General features: G+C 44.6%; 1 protein-coding gene across 14 annotated transcripts in view; it reads left to right on the top strand.

Annotated features, from left to right (window-relative positions):
* Nucleotides 1-24,731, top strand: part of LOC105498871 (WNK lysine deficient protein kinase 2) — a 142,166-nt gene that overhangs the window by 92,757 nt on the left and 24,678 nt on the right. For 13 of the 14 annotated variants that reach the window (XM_071077540.1, XM_071077539.1, XM_024786742.2 and 10 more), the window contains exons 20-23: nucleotides 17,996-18,828; nucleotides 19,186-19,255; nucleotides 21,496-21,584; nucleotides 21,678-22,366. In XM_071077540.1, coding sequence (XP_070933641.1) covers nucleotides 17,996-18,828; nucleotides 19,186-19,255; nucleotides 21,496-21,584; nucleotides 21,678-22,366 — 1,681 coding nt within the window. The remainder of the gene's footprint in view (nucleotides 1-17,995; nucleotides 18,829-19,185; nucleotides 19,256-21,495; nucleotides 21,585-21,677; nucleotides 22,367-24,731) is intronic. The other variant, XM_071077534.1, reaches the window with a different exon arrangement.

Below are 24,731 nucleotides of genomic sequence, written 5' to 3'. Positions count from 1 at the left end.
GAAGATGCAAAGAAGAAACAAATGGAATTTTTAACATTGAAAGTTAAAATACCTGAAATCGTCCAACTGGAAAACAGGGGAGAAAGATAGAAAAAATAAACAGAGCTTCAAGGAACTGTGGAACAATAACTAAAGGGCTAACTTGTGTGTCATTAGAGTCTCAAAAGGAAAAGAAAAAGAATGTAGTGCTGAAAACATATTTGAAGAAATAATGCTAAAAATCTCCCAAGTTCGGTGAAAGACATAAGTCTACAGATTCTAGAAGCTAAGCAAACCCCAAATAGGTTAAATGCAAATCAATCTGCTGAAAAGTAACGACAGCCAGACCCAAATTGTGCGTTACCTAGATTGGAACAGTGATTCGAATGACTATAGATTTCTCACCAGAAGGTGTGGTGTTCAGAAGAAAGCAGCAGGCCATTTTTAAAATGTTGAAAGAAAAAACTGACCATTCAGAATTCTGTTTCCAGGGAAAATACCCTTCAAGAATGAGGCTGAAGTAAGGCCATTCTCAAATAAAGAAAACCAAGGGAATACATGGGCTGCACATCTACTCTAAAATTAGAATTACTAAAGATCTTCAGGCAGAAAGGAAATGAGACTAGGAGATAACCTGGAATATCCGGGCTGAAGGAAGAGCAACAGAAGTTGTAAATATAATAGACTATTCTTCTCCTCGAGTTCTTTAAAACATTTCTGACAATTGAAGTAAAAAAAAGATTGTAACAATGTTTGATAGAGCTTTCAATGTATGTAGATGTAATATATAACACAACTATGATATGGCAGGTTACCTATACATTACTACATTCCAATTCAAGTGATAGACTACTAATTCTTTTTTTTTTTTTTAACCTTCCATTCCACCAGTGTGACAAATGGAAGGTAAACTACTAATTCCATGTAGACTGTGAAAAGTTAAGTATATATTTTGGAATTCCTAGAGCAACCACTGAAAGAATTGTAGAAAAAGATGTGTATAGGCAAAATCATAATAGATAAGATGAACTAAAAAACTTCAAAGGCCAAGCGTGGTGGTTCATGCCTGTAATCCCAGCACTTTGGGAGACCAAGGTGGGGGGATCACCTGAGGTTAGGAGTTTGAGACCGGCCTGACCAACATGGCGAAACCCCGTCTCTACTGAAAATACAAAATTAACTGGGTGTGGTGGCACATGCCTGTAGTCCCAGCTACTCAGAAGGCTGAGGCAGGAGAATCATTTGAACCCGGGAGGTGGAGGTTGCAGTAAGCTGAGATCGTGCCACTGCACTCCAGCCTGGGCAGCAAGAGTGAAACTCTGTCTCAAAAATTCAAATAACCCGAAAGAGGAAATGAGAAGAGAAATAAAATAATTTTTAATTAAAAAACTGAGAGAAAAAAACCCAGAAAACAAACAATAAAATGGCAGACCTTAATCTAAACATACTGATAATTAACCTCAAGGTAACAGTTTTAACACATCAATTAAAAAAAGTAATTATGAAAATGGATTAAATTTAAAAACCAAACAACTTGAGCTAAGTATATGCTATCTACTAGAAAGTTCAAATACAACGATACTGATGAACTGAAAGGTCAAAAGAAAAAGGATGGTAAAAGATAGCCCATGCAAACACAAATCAGAAGAATGCTGGAGTGCCTGTTTTAATTTCTGACAAAATAGACTTCAGAGCAAAGAAATTACCAGGGTTAAAAAGAGACTTTATTTATTTACTTACTTACTTAATTTTTGAGATAGAGTCTCACTCTGTTGCCAGGCTGGAGTTCAGTGGAGTGATCTTGGCTCATTGCAACCTCTGCCTCCCTGGGTTCAGGCAATTCTCCTGCCTCAGCCTCCCAAGTAGCTAGGACTATAGGCACACACCACCATTCCCAGCTAATTTTGTATTTTTTGTAGAGACAAGGTTTCACCATGTTGGCCAGGATGGTCTCAACTCTTGACCTCATGATCCACCCGCCTTGGCCTCCCAAAGTGCTGGGATTACAGGAGTGAGCCACTGTGCCCAGCTGACATTACATATTTATAAAGAATAAATTCATCAAAGGACATAACAGCCCTAAATGTATACACACCTAATAGCAGAGCTTCAAAACTAACAGAACTGAAAGCAGAAATAGACAAATCCACAACTATAGTTGGAGACTCCAACACTCTCAATAATAGATAGAACTAATAGAAAATTAGCGAGAATATAGAAGATCTGAAAACACTATCAACTAACTTGACCTAATTGACATTTATAGAACACTCCACTCAAAAACAGAATACAGTTTTTTCAAGTACGTATAGAACAGTTAATACAGCCTGAGTTATAAAACTTAACAAATTTAAAAGTATTGAAATTATGTCAAGTATGTTCTCCTATACAGTGTAATATAAAATTAAATAACACTTATAAATAATTTACGGGTAAGAGAAAAAGTTGGAAGGAAAACAATTTAAAATGAACAAGAATGAAAATACAGCATAATAAATTTGTGGGATGTAGTTAAAGCAGTACTTAGAGGGAAATTTATAGCACTAAAATGCTTAGATGAGAAAAGAGGACTCAAGTCAATAACTCAACCTTCTACCTTAGGTAGAAACAAGGAAAACCTATAGGAAAATAAACTTGAAGCAAGCATAATGAAGAAAATAAAGACAAGAGCAGAAAGCTGTGATATCTGAAACAAAAATCATAGGCAAAAACCAATGAAACAAACTTACTTTTTTAGAAGTTAATAAAATGATAAACCTCTAGCAAGACTACAAGGAAAAAACGAAATACCAATACTAAAGAAAACACATAAAAGACCAATATCAGGAATAAAAGAGGTATATTACTGTAAAGGATAAAAAGATAATACTGCAATAGTCTGAACAAGCCTACAGACAAATTAAACAATTTAGGTGAAAGAGACTAATTCCTCAAAAGCCATAAACTACTAAAAGTCATCTAAGATAGAATAGATAATCTGAATAGCCCTGTACCTATTTTTGAATTCATTCTTTTAATAATGAATTTGTAGTTAAAAATCTCCCCAAAAAGAATTCTCCAGGCCAAAATAGTTTCACTGGTGACTTCTGCCAGACATTTAAAAGAGATTCAACACCAATACCACTTCCACAAAATCTCTTCCAGAAAATAGAAGAGGAAAGAACACTTCCCAAATCATTTTACAAGGCCAGCACTGCCCTGATTTTAGGACCAGCCAAAGACAGTACCAAAAAACAGAATGATAGACCAATAAGTCTCATGAACATAGAGGGCAAATATTCTCAAAATATTAGCAAGTCAAATTCAGTACTATATTAAAAGGACAGTATGCCATGAGAAAGTGGGTATATGCTGGGAGAGCAATATTGAAGAGTCAGTCCACCATGTTAATAGTCTAAAGAAGGAAGAAACATATGATCATAACAGTTGACACAGCAGAATCATTTGACTAAATACAACATCCATTCATGACAAAAATCCTCGGCAAACAAGCTAGGCACAATTGCACATGCCTATAGTTGTAGCTCCTTGGGAGGCTGAGGCAGGAGGATCACTTGAGGCCAGGAGGTCGAGGCTGCAGTGTGCTAAGATTGTGCCTGTGAATGGCCACTGCATTCCAGCCTGGGCAACATAGCAAGACCCAGGTTTCTTTAAAAAAAAAAAAAATATATATATATATATATAAAATTCTTAGCAAACTTAAGAAAATAAGGGTACTTCTTCAGTCTGATTAATGTAGAATGCACACACACACACAACATAAAAACCCACTGTTTACAGCATATTAGACCAAATGTGTTCTCCCTAATATTGAGAAACAAGGCAATAATATGTTTTCACGTATCTTATTCAGCATTGAACTGTTTTAGCCAGACTTAAAGACAAGCAAGAAACAGAAGTGAAAGGTATGTGGATTAAAAAGAAAGAAATAAAACTATTTTATTTGCAGATAACATGATTTCATATGTATGTAGATGATGACATGGATTCTACAGCAACAACTCCTAGAACTAATAAGTGAGTTTAGCAATACCATAGGATACGCAGTCCTCATACAAAAATACCTCAATATTTCTATATACTGGCAGTGAACAATTGAAAACCCAAAATTTGAAGGCTCTACCATTTATAGTAGCTCCCCACAAAAGGATATACATGGATCCAAATTTCATGAAACATGTAGAATCTGTATGCTGAAAACGACAAAGTACTAATGAAATGAATCAAAGGTTACCTAACTAGAGAAGCATGCTGTGTTCATGGATTGGAAGACTCAACATAGTAAAACTGTCACTTCTCCCCAACTGGATCTGTAGATGCATTGCAGTAACAAAAATTAAAGCAGACTACTTTTTGTAGATATTGACATTCTAAAATTTATATGGAAGTACAAAGGACATAAAAATGGCTAAAACCATTTTGAAAATGGAGAATCAAGTTAGAGGGATCACATTACTGAATATTAAGATTACTATGAAGTTACAGTAATCTAGACAGTATAATATTGGCAAAGGGATTGGTACACAGATCGGTGGAACAGAATGAGCCCAGAAATAGACCCACACAAATATGGCCATTTGATTTTTTTGAGAAAGATGCAAAAGCAATCCAAGAAAAGATAATCTTTTCAATAGATGTTGGAACAATTGGTCATCCTTATGCAAAAAAATGAACCTTTAAGCCTCACATTTTACTCAAAACTTAATTCAAAGTGGATCAAATGTAAAATGCAAAAACTGTATAACTTTCACAGGGAAACATTGGAGAAAAATCTTTTTTGATCTGTGCCAGGCAGGAGTTCTTAGACCTGACACCAAAAATATGGTGTATAAAAGAAAAAATGGATACAATGTCAAAATTAAAATATCTTGCTCTGTGAAAACTACTGTTAAGAGAATGAAAAGACAAGCCACAGACTGGTAGCCAATAATGGCAAATCACATATCCAACATGGTGTCTGTGCCAGGCATATGTAAAGAATTCTCAAAACTCAACAGTAAAATGAGCATTAAAAAAAGGAGCAACTCGGCTGGGCACAGTGGCTCACGCCTGTAATCCCAGCACTTTGGGAGGCCAAGGCGAGTGGATCATGAGGTGAGGAGTTCAAGACCAGCCTGGCCAAGATGGTGAAACCCCGTCTCTACTAAAAATACAAAAGTTAGCCGGGTGTGGTGGTGGGCGCCTATAATCCCAGCTACTCGGGAGGCTGAGGCAGAGAATTGCTTGAACCCAGGAGGCAGAGATTGCAGTGAGCCAAGATCACGCCACTGCACTCCAGCCTGGGCGACTGAGCTAGACTCTGTCTCCAAAAAAAAAAAAAAAAAAAGAGCAACTCACTTGAGCAGATGACCAGACACTTCACCAAAGAGCATATAAGGATGACAATTAAGTCCATGAAGAGTTGTTCAATATTATTGACTCCTGGGGAAATGTAAATTAAAGCAGCCACAGGGAGGCATCACTGGACACCTGTTAGAATGACTAGACTGAGTGCATCAAATCTGGGTGTGGCTGTGGAACAGCTGGAACTCATACATTTCTGGGGGGATGTAAAATGATACAGCCATTCTAGAAGACAGCTAGGCAGTTTATTATAAAAGATATACTTACTATATGTCATAGCAATTTTACTCAGTTTTTACCCTAGAAAAATGAAAACTTACGTTCACTTAAACACCTACGTATGAACGATTACAGTTTTACTCATAATTACCCAGTTGCCAAAACCGGAAACAACCCAGTTTTCCTGCAGTGGGTAAATAGATAAAAACTATGGTACTTTGAAAAAGCAATATATCATTGGTAAATTGATCAACATGGGTGAACCTCAAAGGCCTTAAACTGAGTGAAATAGGCCAATCTCCAAAGGCTTCGTACTGTATAATTCCATTTATAATGACACTTTTAAAAAGCTAAACTATAATAAGGAACAAGGTCAGTGCTTTCCAGAGATTAGGGGAGTGTTCTTATATAGGGAACATGCAAGGAGGTGTTTTGGGGTGATGGAATTGTTTTCTATCCTGATTGTGGTGGTAACTAAATGGATACATGTGTGTCAAAACTCATAGAACCCTACCTGTAAAGAAAAAGTTAATGTTACTGTATGGTAAGTTTTAAAGTTCTTTTAAGTTTACATGTGTTGAAAAAGATGACCAGGCAGATCATGAGACAGCGATGAGATAGCATAAGGGAAAAGCAGCAGAAACCATCAACAATAAAAAGGGCCCTCATACTTCTGCTTTAGGCCAAGATGGAATAGTAGGCTCTAGATTTGTTTTCCTTCAGAAAACAACTTAAAAAGCATTCAAAATGTATATAACAATGTTTTTTTCAAGGCTTTGAACATCAGTCAGTGAAGGATCCTGCAAGACTGAAAAGAGTCACTACAGTTATCTCAGCCCACTGCCTTGAAAAAGTCTGTATTCCAGAGCGGGGAAGGAAGAGCCCAGGCCGAGCTTGGGAGATTGTGGAGTGAGGAGACCAAGCTGAGAGTGTGGAGAGACCCAAATGTCAAGAATTTCCAAGGCGGAGTTCTGGAGAGGAGAGAGCTGCGGAGAGAAGAGTCTGAAGATAACGGGTGATTCCCCTGGATGATTTAGCAGAACACTGTGTGTGAGGAAACTCACCCAGGCCGAGGAGTGGCCCACCATGAAGGATCAGAGGCAGTAGACCTGGGAACTCACACAGGCCTGGGGATGTCTGTTGCTGCCAGCCAGCTGGAAAGCCTTATAATTCAAGGGGTTTTGGGTACAATACAAAAAAGGGGCTTGCCTCAGTCCTGGAGGATAATTAGCCCTAGACCAAGTGCTTCTCTTATCTCACCTGTCAGATCTTAAGAGCAGGATCTGAGAAAATCAGATTGTTTCAGAGTAACTTAACTGCATCCCACAACACACTTCAAGAATGTTTATAGGAATACAAATTCATCCAGCACCCAATATGGTGTATTTTACATCATCTGGCATCCAATCCAAATTATGAGACAGGACAACATAAGAAAAATGCAACCTTCTAAACCAAACCATAACTGATACAGACATTAGGATTAGCAGACAAGCACATTAAGACAGTTACTATAACTGTAGTTCATATGTTCAAAAAGCTATGGAAGTGTAATTCACCATACTGATCAACTAGAAAACAAAATTCATATGGTTGTCTCAATAAATGCAGAAAAAGCGGTTGACAAAACCCAACAATTGTAAACATCCTCAGAAGACTTGGAATTGAAAGGAACTTCCTCAACCTGATGAAGGGAATATACAGAATCCTACAGGCAACATCGTACTTAATGGTGAACAGCCGAAAAGCATCCCCAAAGATCGGGAACTAGGTGAGGATGTCTGTTCTTCCACCTCTCTTCATCCACCTGGAGCTTCTGGGCAGTTCACAAGAAAAGGGCACAAAACACATCCGGGTTGAAAAGGAAGAACTAAACCCGTCTTTATTTACAGAAAACCTGTTTGTGTAGAAAAACAAATGGAATCCCCATCACAACTAGAATCAGTAAGTGAGCTGGGTGGTAAGATACGTGATCAGTATATGAAAAGCAGTTGTATTTCTGTATGCTAACAACAATCAAAGATTGAAATTCTAAAAAATTATTTGTGTATGGATTATTTAGGGTTAAACCTGACAATATGTGCAAGATCTGTACAGTGAAAACTGCAGAACAGTGCTAACGGAAATTAAAGAAGATCCAAACAAGTGCCCTATTCATGGGTCAGAAGACACAGGATTGTTACAGTGCTCATTCTCCCTAAATTGACCTACAGAGCCAATGAGCTGCAGTGAGAAGACCAGCAGTCTTTGTAGAAACTGAGAAGCCAGCTCTGGATTTCACATGAAAACACAAAGGACATGGAAAATTGGAAACAGAACTAAATCAGAGAACTAACAATGCCAGATTTCAATAATTATTATAAAATTCCAGTAATCAAGACAATGTGGTATTGATGCAAAGACAAATAGATCAACAAAATGAAACAGTCTGGAAATCAACCCACACAACCTACAGATGCTTGGTTTTTGATAAACATTTAAATGACTTTCAGGGAAGAGAGGATAATCTTTTCAGTCTTAGAACAGTTGATCATCCTTATACAAAAAAATATATACATATATTTATTCATAGTGCATGCTATATATAAAAATCCACTCAAAATAGAATGGAGAACTAAATGTAACACTGAAGACAATGAAACTTATAGTAGAAGACCTAGGAGAAAATTTGTGTAACCTTGGGTCAGCAGAGATTTCTAAGATACAACATCAAAGCATGATCTGTAAAACAAAAAATTAGTAAACTGAATTCATCAAAGTTTAAACTGTCTACTCTTTGACAGACACAAAAGGAATGAAAACATAGGCTAGAGACTAGGAGAAAATATTTTCCAAGCATATATGTGATAAAGGTCTTGTATCCAGATAATATCAGGAACTCTGAAAAGACAATGGTAAGAAACGATCTAATGAAAAGGTTGGTACAGATGCTTCACCAAAGATTATGTGGATGTCAAAGGGGTGTATGAAAAGATGGTTATTCAGTAGGGAAATGCAAATTAATACCACAATGAGACACCTATTAAAATAACTAAACTTTAAGAGATCACGTGTTGGCGAGGCCATGGAGGAGCTAGAGCTCTTATGCACTGTATGAAATGCTACAGCCACTTTAGAAAACAGTTTGGTAATTTCTTTTAAAAGTATATGTGCAGATAACCATGTGATCCAGCCATTTTACTTCTGTGTACTTAACCAAAATCAGTTAAAATAGATGCCTGTACACTGCAAAGGAATGTTCATAGCAGCATTATTGATAATAGCCAAGACCTGGAAACGGCTCAGGTGTCCATCCTCCATGTTTCTTGAGTTGAAATGTGCAGCTGATGAATGCTTTTGTGTTAATTTCATCTTCATTGAAATCAGATCCTTTCCCCAGGATTTGAGGCTGGGGCTTATTTTCTTCAGCACTGTGAGGACAGCACTATTCCTTGTCTACCGGCATATGTTGTCTGTACTGTGGCAGAATCTTCCAAACCTTTAAAGAACCTGTTTTTTCTCTAACATTCTTTGAATTTTTCCACCTGCCTTTGTGAAACACTTTGTGGTTTATTCATACACTATAATGCTACTCTGCAGTAAAAAGGAATCAATTGTTGGTACCCATTGCAGCATGGATGATTTTCAGAATAATTATGCTGAATGAACACAAGAAAGAATGCTTGCCATGTGACTGGACGTATATAAAATTCTAGAAAATGCACAGTTATTTGTGGTGGCTGAAAGCAGATCAGTAGTTGGGAACAAAGGTGTGGCAGGAAAGGAGAGGGAAGAACGGATGCAAAGTTCACAAGGAAACATCCAGGAGGGTGATGACTATGTTCATTGGATTGATTGTGATGATTTTACTTATATGCCTGTGTCAAAACTTAGATATGTGCAACTTATTGCAGCAATTACACCTAAATAAAGCTATTAAGATCCAAACAGCAGTAACAGAGCATGCCAGCAGAGGTTCCTGATGGTGGAGTTACCAAACTGAGAATTAAGTTTGCCTACTGCATTAAAAGAGACAAATGACTAGATTGAAATTTTTGTCAAAGAATTAGAAACTATGCCAAAGAAAAAAAGGAGCTAAATGGAAGTTGTAGAACTGAAAAATACATTAGTTAAAATTAAGACATCAGAGGATGGTTTGTACACTGCCAGAGAGAGAATCAGCAAGCTAAATAGGTAGCTCTAAAGAAACTAAAGTAAAATAAGGATAATGAAAACAGCAGAAAATAGAAAAGAGGTGCTAAGAAATATAGAGGTTACAGTGAGATGATCAAACACATCGTGTAATTGGAGTCCCAGAAAGCAAGAGAATGCGGCAAAAACAAGTTTGAAGAGATAATGCAGAGAACTGGAAGGCTTGAAGCCACTAATTCAAGAAACTTCCAAACTCTGTAAGTTAAAAAATAAATCCGCACTTACATATATCATAAAGTGCTGAAAACCAAAGGCACATGGGAAAATTTAAAGGATGCCAAAGAAAAAACAGGTTCTTTAAAGGTTTGGAAGCCCCTGTCTCAGTACAGACAACATATGTCAGCGGACAAGGGATAGTGCTGTCCTCGCAGTGCTGAAGGAAATAAGCCCCAGCCTCAAATATTGGTGAAAGGATCTGACTTCCGTGAAGATGAAATGAAGAGAAAAGCAGTCATCACCTTCACAGCTCAATTAAAGAAATACTATCCCAGCACATTGGGAGGCCGAGACGGGTGGATCACGAGGTCAGGAGATCAAGACCATCTTGGCTAACCTGGTGAAACTCCATCTCTACTAAAAAATACAAAAAAAAAAAAAACAAAAAACTAGCCGGGCGAGGTGGCGGGAGCCTGTAGTCCCAGCTGCTCGGGAGGCTGAGGCAGGAGAATGGCATAAACCCCGGAGGCGGAGCTTACAGTGAGCTGAGATCCGGCCACAGCACTCCAGCCTGGGCGACAGAGCGAGACTCCACCTCAAAAAAAAAAAAAAAAAGAAATACTAAAGGGAATATTTTTAGACAGAAGAACAGTGACTGCAGATGAAAGGCCAGAACGCAGGTAGGAACAAAAACCAATGGAATTATAATTGTATGAGTACATCTAAGTGCATTTTGACTGGATGTGAAAAATAATGTCTTGAGGTTTAAAATGTTTGGTATGTTACAATGCATGAAAATGGGGCATATTTATCAGGAGGCAGGAGATGCACTTAAAGGGCTCCAGGATTCCATGTTGCCTGGGCAGAGAGCCAAATCAAGAATGCACGTGATAGTCTCTAGAGTAACCCCTGTGAGACTCGTAGAATAGCAGATAACCTCCACACTTGTGGTGGAGGGGGCAGGTGGGGAAGGAGTTTTTTAAAATATGGCAAGGAAGGAAAGAAACAGAAACACTGAACATGGAGAGCACATAGAAATCTTTAGTAAGATGCTAGTTTTAACCCAAGTAGATCAGTAATTAAATGTAAATGGACTAAATCTCAAAGATTCTCAAAAGTGAAAAAAACCAGGACAAACTAAGACATAAGATTATAAAAATATTAAAAGTAAAAAATAAAAAGGAAAAAGAACACACAAATACTAACCTAGAGAAAGCTAATGTCTATATTTTTATATCAATGTAGATTTTAAGGCAAAAACGTAATGGTGAAAGACTCAGCTGGCCAGGAGGATACAATAATTTAATGTTTGCTTATGTTTAGTAATAAAGCCTCAAAATGCATAAAGTAAAAATTAACACAACTAAAACAAATGGAGCGATTTACAGTCCTCATGGGATATTTCAACTTTTGGAATAGGGAGACACTCAGTAGGGATAGAGAAAATTTCAACCACAGAACTAGTATCTTATATATACAGGACACTGTACTCGGCAGCTGAAGAATACACTATTTTTTCATGCACACAGCGTATTTTTAATTTAACCTTACGCAGACCCAAAACAAATCTCAACAAGTTTCAAAGAATCAAAATCACTTGATGCATGCTTTTGATTAAAGTTGGAAGTAAACCCAAACTCATTAACTAGAAGATAACTAGAAAATATCCACATTTGATAGCTAAAGCAATGCATTTATAAATATCTCATTAGGCAAAGAAGGAATTACAATGGAAACTAATAAAACATTCTGAATGATGATAAGAACGTCATGCTAATGAAAATATTACATACCAAAATTTGTGAGATGCAGTTACAGCATATTGAGCAGAAACTTTGTAGCCTTTAAATGCACATATTGGACAGGAGAAAAGTCTGATAGTAATAAAAGTATTTACTGCAAAAAGTTAGCAAAAGAGAAAATGAACCCAAATAAAGGAGAAAGTAGAATAGATAAGAACATAAATTAATGAAATAGTAAACACATATACAATAGAGTATCCACAGAGCTTAGCAATGGTTCTTTGAAAAGGCTCATAGCATCAGTAAGCCCCCTGTGATGAGACTGACTAAAGGAGAGAGAGAGAATACATACGTAATCAATATTAGGGATGAAAAGGTGGGGGACACTGCTACAATCCTATAAACATTAAGACAAATATAAGAATGTGAAAATTTGGCCGGGCGCGGTGGCTCAAGCCTGTAATCCCAGCACTTTGGGAGGCCGAGACGGGTGGATCACGAGGTCAGGAGATCGAGACTATCCTGGCTAACACGGTGAAACCCCGTCTCTACTAAAAAATACAAAAAACTAGCCGGGCGAGGTGGCGGGTGCCTGTAGTCCCAGCTACTTGGGAGGCTGAGGCAGGAGAATGGCGTGAACCCGGGAGGCGGAGCTTGCAGTGAGCTGAGATCCGGCCACTGCACTCCAGCCTGGGCGACAGAGCGAGACTCCGTCTCAAAAAAAAAAAAAAAAAAAAAAAAAGAATGTGAAAATTTCTTTGGATTGTGTCTTAGGGAACTACAACTTACCAAACTTATTGAAGAAGAAATAGAAAATCTGAAAAGCGCTATAAACATTAAAATGTCAAATCAGTCATTAGAAGCCTTCTCATGTCTACCCTTCCTGGTGGCAAGATTGCTGGAGCAACTCAGAGTGTATAGTCTTTCAGGTTCAAGTGCAGGCAGAAAATAGAGACCCTTTTCAAAAGGTTTCATACGTCTGGCCCTGACTCCCATTATGCAGAACAAGGACACATTCTCTAAAGCAGTCGTGGCTAGTGGCTGGAATCCACGCTGACTTGTGCCCAAATTGCAGGCACAGCCCTGGAGTTAAAGTAAGTGACAGTTGTTCCCAAGAGGAAATTTGGAGTGGCACTACCCAACAAGGAAGCAAATGGATGCTGCATAGTTAAAAAAAAAAAAACAAAAACAAAACACAAGGAATGTTCACAATAATGAGAAAGATGGACTCACTCAAATGTTAGGGAAAGAGAAATCATAGTTGAAGAAAAGGCAGTGAGAAAGAAATCAGGCACATAAGTTTGGACCCCTTGGCCTCCATCAAAGTGAGTGTCCACACACAGAGGTGTGTATAAGGGGAAGAAAACCTTCCTATAAGGAAAAGTTTCAACTTGATGGCTTTACCACAGATACTTAAGTAAGAAATAATTCTGATCTAACCCAACACGTCCAGAGAACAAAGAAGCTTGTTTTATCAAACTAGCATAACTTTGACACAAAAATCTGACTGAGAACATTATAAAATAGGAAGATAACAGGTCAGTCTCTCCCTCTTCCATCAGCACTTGCAAAAAATACTAAACAAAATAGTAGCAAATTAAATCTAGTGATACATGAAAAGAGTATGTATGACAGGTTACTAAGTTGCAGTGATTTCAGAATGCAAGGTTGGTTTAACTTAATTTGAATAAACAATTTATTCAGGCCGGGTGTGGTGGCTCAAGCCTGTAATCCCAGCACTTTGGGAGGCCGAGACGGGTGGATCACGAGGTCAGGAGATCGAGACCATCCTGGCTAACACGGTGAAACCCCATCTCTACTAAAAAATACAAAAAACTAGCCGGGTGAGGTGGCGGGCACCTGTAGTCCCAGCTACTCGGGAGGCTGAGGCAGGAGAATGGCGTGAACCTGGGAGGCGGAGCTTGCAGTGAGCCGAGATCCGGCCACTGCACTCCAGCCTGGGCGACAGAGCGAGACTCCGTCTCAAAAAAAAAACAAAAAAACAAAAAAACAATTTATTCACTATGTCCCAATAGATGGGAAATTCTATTTTTACAAAAAAAAAAAAAAAAAAAAAACCCAGCAAATGTTCTTAATGGTGAAATGTGGAATGCTTTCTCTTTGAGATGGGGAACAAGATAAGGATGCCCATTCTCACCACTTCTATTCAGTAACCTGTGTCCTAGATGTTGTGGGGGGCAGTGGGGGTTGGTGGGCAGGGAAGGAAGGAAGGGGTAGAGGTAAAAAGGGAGAAAGAGAAAGAAGGGAAAGCAATAGGATTGAAGAAGCCCAGGCCCTGCCTCATGCAGCTTAATCTGGATTTCTGGGGGTAAGACCCAACCTGCAGCCCAGTTTAAGAGCCAACGCCCTGACCACTTTTTATAAGTATATATAAGGAGGTGTCATGGTGGCGTCACAATCACTTTATTTTTCTTTTGAAGAAAATGGTATTTATTTCTAAACACGGTCTTCCAAAGAAAATGTTTGCTTGTTTGAGTTGGTACTAACTTGAGGTTGGTGTTTTTCTATTATCTACTCCAATATCAACTACTCTGTAAATGGAAATAAATACATAATGTATGCCACATAGTAGACACTCAGCTGAATGATTGTTCTGATCAATATAATGCTATATAGTGTTACATAAAAGGTAATATTCCTTTTAGCATTACTATTTTTTGTTAAAAATGTGGGCAGAACAAGATAACTCTTCTTTGACTCAGAAGCTCTACCTATAAAATTATTGGGCTAAATAGCAGTTATTTCCAAGGAATACATTTGCTAAAACTCTTTCTATTTTGAAGAAGAAATAATCGTGGCCTTTTGGTAACACTGTAATTTTATCATTTTGCCTCAATATCTAATAGCATTAAAACAATTACTGTTTTAAAAAGTGATAAGGATTGGAAAGGAAGAAATAAAACTGTCACTGTTTGCTGATAACATGATTATATACATAGAGACTTAAATTTACAGATAAATTAGAATTAATAAGTTAGTGAAGTAGCTACAGACTGCAGTTATCTTTATACCAACAACAATCAGAAAATAAGGAATATTGAAAAATTCAATTTATATTAACACAAAAATGCCACACACCAGTGTATGAGTCTAACAAAAAGTATGTAAGATCTGTATACCAAAAACTATAAAACATTGAGAGAAATTTTAAAAAGAAATGAGTAGGAAGATATGTACCATATTCATGGACTGGAAGATTCAGTATTATAAAAACTTCTTCCCAACTAGGTCTGTAGATTCAGATTCTAACCATTTCTAAATAAGCATCAACAAGCTGATTATATACTCTATAGAAATGCAAAAGCCAGTCAAAACCAAGACAGCTTCTAGAGGAAGGATATCATTCTCCTAGATGTTGTGACTCATGTAAACCTGGAGTCACAGAGATAGTCTGGTCCTAGAACAAGGACAGAGAAATTGAGCAATGGAGTCAAGACAGCTCAGAAGCAGGCCCACATCTTTGGACACATCTTTGGTTGACAAGAAAGGTCCGATTGCCAGACAGTGGAGACAGGATGGTCTTCTTAACAGAAGGAGTTGGACAGTAGGCTGTCCACACAGGGAGGTGACCTCACACCACACACAAAACTCAGTAACAAGTGGCTTGTGAATCTCTAAGAGGGAAAACAGTAAAGTTCCTAGAAGTAATAAGAGGCAGTATCATTATGGCCCCCACGTAGAATATACATGTTCAAGTTCCACAAAATATGCAAGTGGGAAAGACTGGCTAAAAATTGGTTAAATTTGACTGTATTAAAATCAAGAACTGTTGTTCATCAAAAGACACCACTAATCGAGCCCATAGGCAAGTCACAGAGCGAGAGATGTCTGTAGTAAAGATTGCCCCCAAACAATTCTCTACCCAGCATCCATGAAGAACCACAAATTAAAAAGAAAAGAATGACAGCTCTGTAGAAAAGCAGGAAAGAGACTTGAACAGGTGTGCCCTGAAAGAAGATACCCAGATGGCCAGTGAACACAGGAGAAGGTACTCGATTGAATTAGACATTATCAGGAAAATGCAAATCAAAACCACACTGAGCTATCACCTCACACCTGTTAAGATGGCTGCTCTCAAAAACAAAGGACAGCAAGTATTGGCTAGGATGTGGAGGCAGGGCACCTTTGTGCAGTGTGGTATAAATTAGTACAGCCATTATGGAAAACAATGTGGACCTTCCTCAAAAAATTAAAATAGAACTACCATATGACCCATCAATCCCACTGCTGGGTATATATTCAAGATAATTGAAAACAAGGTTTGGAAGAAGTATCTGCTCTCCTGTGTTCACTGCAGCGTTATTCACAATAGCCAAGATATGGAAACAACCTAAGTGTCTACTGACAGAGGAATGGATAAAGAAAACGTGATGTGTTTGCACAGTGGAGTACTATTTAACCACGGAAACAAGGAAACTGCCATTTGCGACGACATGGATGAACCTGCAGGACATTATGCTATATGAAATAAGCCAAGCACAGAAAGACTACACGATTTATTCCTCTCATATGCGGTATCTAGAACAGTCAAAGCCAAAAACAATCAAAGCAGAGAGCAGAATAGAAGTTGCCAGCGGCTGGAGGGAGAGGGAAACGGAGTTACCAAGTTCAGTGGACATAAAGTTTCAGTTGTATAAGCTGAGGAGGCTCTAGAGCTTTGACACACAACATCGTGCCTATAGTTATAATAGAGTATCGTGCTTTTAAAAATGTGTTAAGACAGCAGATCTCATCTTCAATGTTTTTTCCACAATTAAAAACAATAACGAACCACAATGAGACGCCGTCACATGGTCCTAGGGGTGCTCAGAGGCTGCCGATGGTGGGGGCATTGACTCCGCTTGGGGAAGCAGCTTAGCACCCCTACATAAGGCTAAAGGGGATTGCAGCTCCCCACTGGCATGTGCCTGGCGGGACACGGGCCTGTGCACACTGTGCCTCAGTTTTAGTCGTGGTCCCACCCGGCCACAGCCCAGCCAGCACCAGCACAGAATGGATGTGTGCATCGTGGTGCAGTTGTGCAAACACAACAAGAACACATCTCACAAACACAGGTGAGAGAGCCCAGGCACCAGAGAATAGAGTACCATTCCATTGATAGATCATGCAGCCCTGGACCATGGTGTTTAGAGAGACAAATGGTAAGGTCGGAAAGAAGAGCAGTGGAGGAAATGCTTGTCAAATTAGTTTACCTTTGTTGGGCCAGGCTGGGGATGGGGGCCAAGGGAGTCTGGGGGCACAAGGGAGGGCATCAGGGCCCTAGTAATCTCCCCATTCTTACCTTTTATTTTTTAAACAGTTTTCTTTTTTTGTGTGCATTTTCTGTGTGTGTTTTAAAAAGACAAAGTGGACTGGGCATGGGGGCTCACGCCTGTAATCCCAACACTTTGGGAGGCTGAGGCCAGCGGATTGCTTGAGCCCAGGAGTTCAAGACCAGCCTGGGCAACATGGTGAAAGCCAGTCTCATATGAAAAACAAAAATTATCCAGCTGTGGTCCCAGCTACAAGGGAGGCTGAGGTGGGAGGATTGCTTGAGCCTGGGAGGCAGAGGTTGCAGTGAGGTGAGATTGCGTTACGGCACTCCAGCCTGGGTGACAGCCCAGACCGTCTCTAAAAACAACAAAAAAAAGGTTGGGTTGCAAGTGAGGAAAACTGGGCTCCAAGGCCAATTAAGTTTGAGAAACACTGTCCTGCCACCTCTCAGATGCCCGCAGTCCTTGTGAGCCTGGTGGAGGCTCTGTGAGCTCCTGCACAAGGCGCTGTGAGACTTGGTTAGACTGCTGGGGTTTTGGACCTCCCATAAGGTCACTGACCAGCCCTGGCTGCGCTTCTGACCATACCGAAGACTGGGGGTCTGAATCTGAAGGCTCCAGGCTCCTGCACACTCCTGGGCATGGAAGTGTGTACAGCTCACTACTTAAACTCTAATTTTTAAATTTCCTTGAATAACTTTTGTCCAGTGCAAGATAGACAAGAGCCGTATCTTTCCGGAGCTGTCCGTGCAGGTGACAGATGACAGGCAACAGCCGCAGCTGATGGTCACATGCTGCAGAGGACACAGAAGGAAGGGTGGTGCTGGTTCAGCTGCAAGGGACACTATGGGAACCGGGACCTGGAGTTGTGAAGCTGGTGGCCCAGAGACCTGTGGGAGGGGTTACAGGAAGCAGCAGCCGGAGCTGGGCTGAGCTGCAGGCAGGCAGGAGCCTGGTGTGTCAGGAAACAGAGAAGACCAGCACGCCGGGGCCATGGCCAGGCCGTGTGAGGCATCTTTTTAGCCAGGGAAGAGACAGGTAGATAGGAACTGGAGTACCCTGGTACAAAGGCATTTTCCCCATTTCTTCTAGATCCAGCGCCCTATAAAGACCAGCTGTCCTCAAAGGAACAACCCGGCTTTCTAGCCGGTCAGCAGCTCCTGAGCCAGGCGGGCCCCAGCAACCCTCCTGGGGGGCCCCCAGCCCCTTTGGCCCCCTCCTCCCCTCCTGTGACTGCTCTGCCCCAAGATGGAGCAGCTTCAGCCACCAGCACCATGCCAGAGCCAGCATCAGGAACTGCCATCCAGGCAGGGGGTCCAGGGACCCCTCAGGGGCCGACCAGTGAGCTCGAGACTTCTCAGCCACTAGTGGAGACTCACGAGGCCCCGCTTGCTGTGCAGCCCGTCGTGGTGGGCCTAGGACCTTGCGCTCCAGCTCCAGAGGCCGCCTCAACCAGGGAGGCCAGTGCCCTAGGGGAGCCCCTGCCAGCTCCTGCACCTGAGCCCAGCCCCCACAGCGGGGCCCCACAGCCCGCCTTGGGTCAGCCCACTCCCCTGCTTCCTGCCTCAGTGGGGGCTGTCAGCCTGGCCACTTCTCAGCTCCCAAGCCCACCCCTGGGACCCACCGTCCCCCCACAGCCACCCTCGGCCCTGGAGTCGGATGGGGAAGGGCCGCCCCCCAGGGTGGGCTTTGTGGACAGCACCATCAAGAGCCTGGACGAGAAGCTGCGGACTCTGCTCTACCAGGAGCATGTGCCCACCTCCTCAGCCTCAGCCGGGACCCCTGTGGAGGTGGGCGACAGAGACTTCACCCTGGAGCCCCTGAGAGGGGACCAGCCCCGCTCAGAGGTCTGCGGGGGGGACCTGGCCCTGCCCCCAGCGCCTAATGAGGCGGTTGCAGGGCGTGCCCAGCTGCCCCAGCCCTTGGTAAGTAACTGCCTTGTCCCAGAGACACCGCCCTGGGTCAGGGGCTGGAGCCCAGGCGCGAGCCCGGGGGTGGGCAGGCATCTCGACTATGCAGAGCCACCCTCACTCGGGGCCTGTCCCTCTCTTGATGTCCCACCCACGTGTGTCTGACTCACCCGTGCATGTTTTGCAACAAGTGGCCCCTGTTTGGGGTCATGCTTGTGCAGCGTCAGGTGACACAGCCCCATCCATGCACACAGAGGGACTGGGACAGCCCAGGGGCAGCTTGAGACGAGGGGAGTGGATTTGCAGATACAACTGCTGAGATGCTGACGTGTGAGTCTCACAGCTCTTCTCTTTTTGTGTTTCTTTCTCCAGGTGGAAAAGTCAGAACTGGCCCCCACTCGAGGGGCTGTGATGGAGCAGGGCACATCTTCGTCAATGACAGGTAACAGCTTCCTGCTGAACCCTGCATTCGCAAGGTGCTGCCCAGCTTCCTTGCCCCAGAACCTTCTGCATCCACATCCTCATCTTTCATCTTTTAAGGGATAAAAGCATTTCTTGAAGATCCTTTTATCTGTAAGGGATCCTTTAGCATCTAGGGTGGGGCCCAGACACAGCAGGAGCCCGTCATGATTTAATTCAAGCTTGTCCAGCCTCTGGCCCGTGAGCTGCATGTGGCCCAGGATGGCTTTGAATGGGCCCAGCACAAATTGGTGAGCTTCTTATGAGCTTTTCTTTTTCTTTTTTTTTTTGCAATTTTTTTTAAAGCTCATCAGTTATTGTTAGTGTATTTCATGTATGGCCCAAGACAATTCTTCATCTTCCAATGTGGCCCAGGGAAGCCAAAAGACTAGATGCCCCTGGCTTAATTAAAACCTACAGAGTTCTAGAAGGAACCACATGCTAACACTCCAGAGAGAGGAAGCCCTCCGGGGAAATGGATAAAGCCCCGGTTGGTGGGTGCTGGGATGTTGCAGGGACTTGTCACAGTTCCTGGGCTTTCCAGTGGCTGAGGGTCTGCACACGTTCCAGTGGATCCACCCCAGCCCTTGCTTTTCTTCAGCAAGGTAACAAGATGCCCACCAAAACCCAGGCTTACTTCAGCTAAAGCCGAGCAGTGCGCTGGGGGGCCCTGTGACTGCTGGGAGCGCCAGGGCCAGGGCAGTCCCTGAAGACCTGGTGCAGGGCTTTCCCTTGTGGCTCCTGGCTGCCACTGCTGTCTGTGGAAACGCCTTTGCTTTGCTTCTCATTCCATTATCTGCCTGCCTCAGTGTCCCTTCTAAGGGAGCTGGACTGATCTTGTGAGGTCTGAGCTTCCTTCTCAGCCCGGGCTTTCTTGGGGGATGGGCACAATATGAATCAGGATTCCCGTGAGCCTCCTCACGGAAACCTCAGTGCACATCAGCCGCAGGTGGGACCCTGTAGTCCTGGGCCACATTTATTTTCAGACTTTAAGAGGGCTTGTGGCAGCTGGCACTGGGGTCAGAAGCTGTGTACTCAAGGAATTGGTGATGTTTAGCCTGAGGAAGATGAGGGACGGGGCAGAAGCAAGAGTGTCTTTGCACAAGGGTGGAAACGAGAGGTGGTGTTGGAGTGCCAGCCCTGACCACGCTGGGCTGCGTGTGGCGCTCCTCTTCCTTTGGCCTCGTGCTGTGAGATGTGTCCGTCCCATGGGCCCCTTGGGCAGATGAGCAAACTGAGCTTCAGTAACATACAAATGCTATAACTTGTACTCCAAGTCCATGGTCTTTCCAAAGTGCGGAACTCATGGGGGAAGCTCCAAGGAGACGGATTCTAGTTTGAGAATAGTGACCTTTCCTGGTGGTTGGAGCCATTTAGAAGTGGAGAGAGTACATTTGACAGTGAGCCTCCTATCCCTGGAGGTGGGCACGGGGATGTGAGGAGGGGAGTCAGGTGTTGCCCACGGGTTGGGGACATGTGATAGGGACTAGATTTGGTCTCCTTGGGAATCTGATTTGGGTGTTGTTCCCTTGTGGGTTTCCAGTGGGGTGTGCAAAGGAGACACGTGTACATGTGCGGGCGGCCCCAACCTCCCCAGAGACTCCGTCTGCCCTGCCACCTTTCCCGCGGCCCATAGGTCTGGCTCATGCCCTGGCCTGCCCACGAGTTTCTTTTGTCACATGAGGGTCTCAGCTCAGGCGAGGCCCCCATGTCAACTTGCTTGGCTTTTCTGATTGCCTCTTCACGGCAACCCTGGGAAAGCTGGTCAGAAATAGCTCCCTAGACAGAGAGCACTGAAACAGCTGCAGGTGCAGTGGGCGACAGTTTTTGAGACACCCTGGGAGCAGGGCTGGAACCCGGCCCCGTTGATCTGTGTTGTGGGACCCTCTCACATCAGACGGTGGGGCGAGACAGGGTGCTGGCCTTCGGGTGCACAGAAGGCCTGGCTGCACGAGGGTGCCCGGGGCTGACGCCTCTTCTCTTGCCCAGGTTTATTGGGCATCTGTCATAGAATGCCATGGGGCCAAGACATCGTGGTGTATTTTCAGTTCCCAAAACTGCTGTGAGCACCCACAGCTGGCTCCTCCCAGTGCCCACTCCCGTTGTCCTGCCTGGCTGGCGGCACTCCCGTGGGATCACTTTGGGCTGCTTTGGGTCAGCTGTGAGCCATCTCTGCCTCTTCCTCCTCCTTCAGCCCCAGTAACGTTTCCGATGTTCCCACAGCAGAGGCATCTCCCAAGAGCATGCTGGGCTATGACAGAGATGGAGGGCAGGTGGCCTCAGACTCCCGTGTGGTCCCCAGCACCCCCCAGGTAAGGGCGACTTGACGACCCCCTGGCTGGTTGGCAGGGTTTGCTCTGTGCTGATGCTCACATGAAACCTCTTCATCTCCGCTTTTTCCCAAGGATGTACCTGCTTTTGTGAGACCTACACGCGTGGAGCCCACAGACAAGGATGGTGGAGTCGCTGGAGAAAGCTCAGCAGAGCCCCCTCAAAGTGGCGTGGGCATTTCCACAGCGGGGGGCCAGGCCAGCCACCCCCAGACACTCGGCGCTCGAGCTTCGGGGTCCCCTCGGAAACATACAGAGCAGCAGGATGTCAGCTCACCAGCCAAGACTGTGGGCCGCTTCTCGGTGGTCAGCACTCAGGATGAGTGGACCCTGGCCTCCCCCCACAGCCTGAGGTACTCCGCCCCTCCCGACGTCTACCTGGACGAGGCCCCCTCCAGCCCCGATGTGAAGCTGGCGGTGCGGCGGGCGCAGACGGCCTCCTCCATCGAGGTCGGCGTGGGCGAGCCCGTGTCCAGCGACTCCGGGGACGAGGGCCCTCGGGCAAGACCCCCGGTGCAGAAACAGGCGTCCCTGCCCGGGAGTGGCAGCGTGGCCGGCGACTTCGTGAAGAAGGCCACCGCCTTCCTGCAGAGGCCTTCTCGGGCCGGCTCGCTGGGACCTGAGACGCCCAGCAGGGCAGGCATGAAGGTCCCCACGATCAGCGTGACCTCCTTCCATTCCCAGTCGTCCTACATCAGCAGCGACAACGACTCGGAGCTCGAGGACGCTGACATCAAGAAGGAGCTGCAGAGTCTGCGGGAGAAGTAGGTCCTGCGGGCGGGAAGCGCCGCCCCCTATCCCGGGCCGTGGCACCACTTCCCGGTTGTGAGGGAACCCTGGCACTGGGGCTGAAGTCCTGGCCAAGTGGCGCCCGCTTGGAGCTGCCAAGCAGGTGACAAGGGAGTGATGAAGGCTTTTGTTTTTGAGACAGTCTTGCTCTGTCACCCAACCCGGAGTGCAGTGGCGCAATCTTCGCTCGCTGCAACCTCCACCTGCCAGGTTCAGCGATTCTCCTCCCTCAGCCTCCCGAGTAGCTGGGACTACAGGTGCCTGCCACCATTCCCTGGCGGATTTTTGTATTTTTAGTAGAGACGAGGTTTCACCATGTTGGCCAGGCTGGTCTCAAACTCCTGACCTCAAATGATCCACCTGCCTTGGCCTCCCAAAGTGCTGGGATTTCGGGTGTGAGCCACCAGGCCCAGCCTCCCTGTGGTTTTGAGTAGGCAGTCTCCCACTCAGAGTCCTCCGGGCTGGGCCGGCCACCACCCTGCTGTCTGCCTGGCTTCTGGCTTCTCTGGATGCCACGCCTCCTGCTGCCCTTGGGGGTATGTCTTGGGGGATCGCTGAGGCATGTGTCTTCCTCACTCTCTCTGCTCTCATCTGTCTCCTTCCCTCTTTCTTCTTTTCTCCTTCTCTCTCTCTCTCTTTCCCCCCTTTCATTCCTTCTCTCCCTGTCTCGCTTCCCCTCACTCTGTCTCTGCCACTCTCTCTATTCCTATATGTCTCTCCTTTCTTTGCCTCTGTCTTTCTCTCTGTCTCTCTCTCTCCCGCTCTTTCTCTTCCTCTCTCTTTCTACTTGTCTCTTTCCCTCATCCAGCAAATATTTATTCTGTCTTGCTGCAGCTGGGGGGTTACTGAGATGTCCTTCGGGATGGGAGGGCTGACACCAAATTCACCAGTGCCTGAAGGCACATTTGTAAGTCGCGTCGTGTTGGAAATCACAGGCTTAGGTGGGAGGAGCCATGCACATCTCCTTTCTCTCCTACGAACCCTCTCTGCACAGTGTGCACAGGGGCTAAGAGACTGTCTGCCCAGGCTGGTGGGGTGGTCAGTGCCGTGCATTGAGGATATAGTGAGTGTCTGTGTGTTCATGCAGAACTGAGGAGGGAACTGGAGCTGCTGGGAGAGGCAGGAAGGTAGGGATGAGTGGAATCACTGCTGATCTTAGAGGCATCCAGGAGGGTGGCCCCCACTGGCCACATGGCTCAACAGATTCTTGGTGGAGGCCAGAGAGTGGATGGGGCCCAAGGTGGGCATGACCTAGAACTTTTTGGGATAGAGGGCAGCAGATCCTGGACACGTTTGCTCAGCAGGAATGTCACCCTGGGGAGACAGTGGTCAGAGTCAGCAGGAACAAAGGGGAGCTGAGATGTTGCCAAGCCACAGCCCAGCTGTGGCTGCTACGAAGAGAGGCTTGTGGGGGGCAGGAAGGTGTGGATGTGAAAACACTGGGGAGAGGAGCTGCTGTAGGCTCTGAGAGCCTATATCCTGGGTGACAGGGGCCAGGAGCCAGAGACAGAGGGTAGAGATAATGGGGTAGGGACTAGAAATGGCAGAAGTGGTTGGGAGCCAGGGGCAGGTGGGGCCTAGGGAACGGGCGGGGAGAGGACCGGAAGGAGAGAGTTCCAGTAGCCTAAGAACAGAAAGGTGAGGCCGGGCACGGTGGCTCAAGCCTGTAATCCCAGCACTTTGGGAGGCCGAGGTGGGTGGATCATGAGGTCAGGAGATCGAGACTATCCTGGCTAACATGGTGAAACCCCGTCTCTACTAAAAATACAAAAAACTAGCCGGGCGAGGTGGCGGGTGCCTGTAGTCTCAGCTACTTGGGAGGCTGAGGCGGGAGAATGGCGTGAACCCGGGAGGCGGAGCTTGCAGTGAGCCGAGATCACGCCACTGCACTCCAGCCTGGGAGACACAGCGAGACTCCGTCTCAAAAAAAAAAAAAAAAAAAAAAAAGAACAGGAAGGTGAATGCTGGGAGGGCCGTGGAGTCCAGGGGGAATTGGGGGCTATTTAGGAGAGGGTGGGGTAAATTTTCAGCCTCAACTGGGAATTGAGGTGACTTGGCCTCTGATAGGCAGTAGCCAGCAGCTCCCCAACCTTCCTTTCATCTGAACCCTCTGAATACCGAGGTGCCTGGGCTTCGCTGCAGCATTTCTGCCATGAGCGTTGGGGTTTCCTAGGACTCCAGGAACCCTGTGCCGAGCCCAGGCTGTGCTTTCAGATGTCCCAGGCTGCAGGGTTCTGTGGTGAGCAGCCCAGGGGCAGCTTGGAGCAGTCAGGGCACCCCCAGTGTGGGAGCCACATTGCAGTCTGGGACCGTGGGAGCTTGGCCATGTGGGTGCAGCCT

The sequence above is a fragment of the Macaca nemestrina genome, chromosome 14 (genome assembly GCF_043159975.1).
Source record: "Macaca nemestrina isolate mMacNem1 chromosome 14, mMacNem.hap1, whole genome shotgun sequence".
Classification (NCBI taxonomy): domain Eukaryota; kingdom Metazoa; phylum Chordata; class Mammalia; order Primates; family Cercopithecidae; genus Macaca; species Macaca nemestrina.
This window is presented reverse-complemented; position numbering and strand designations above follow the sequence as displayed.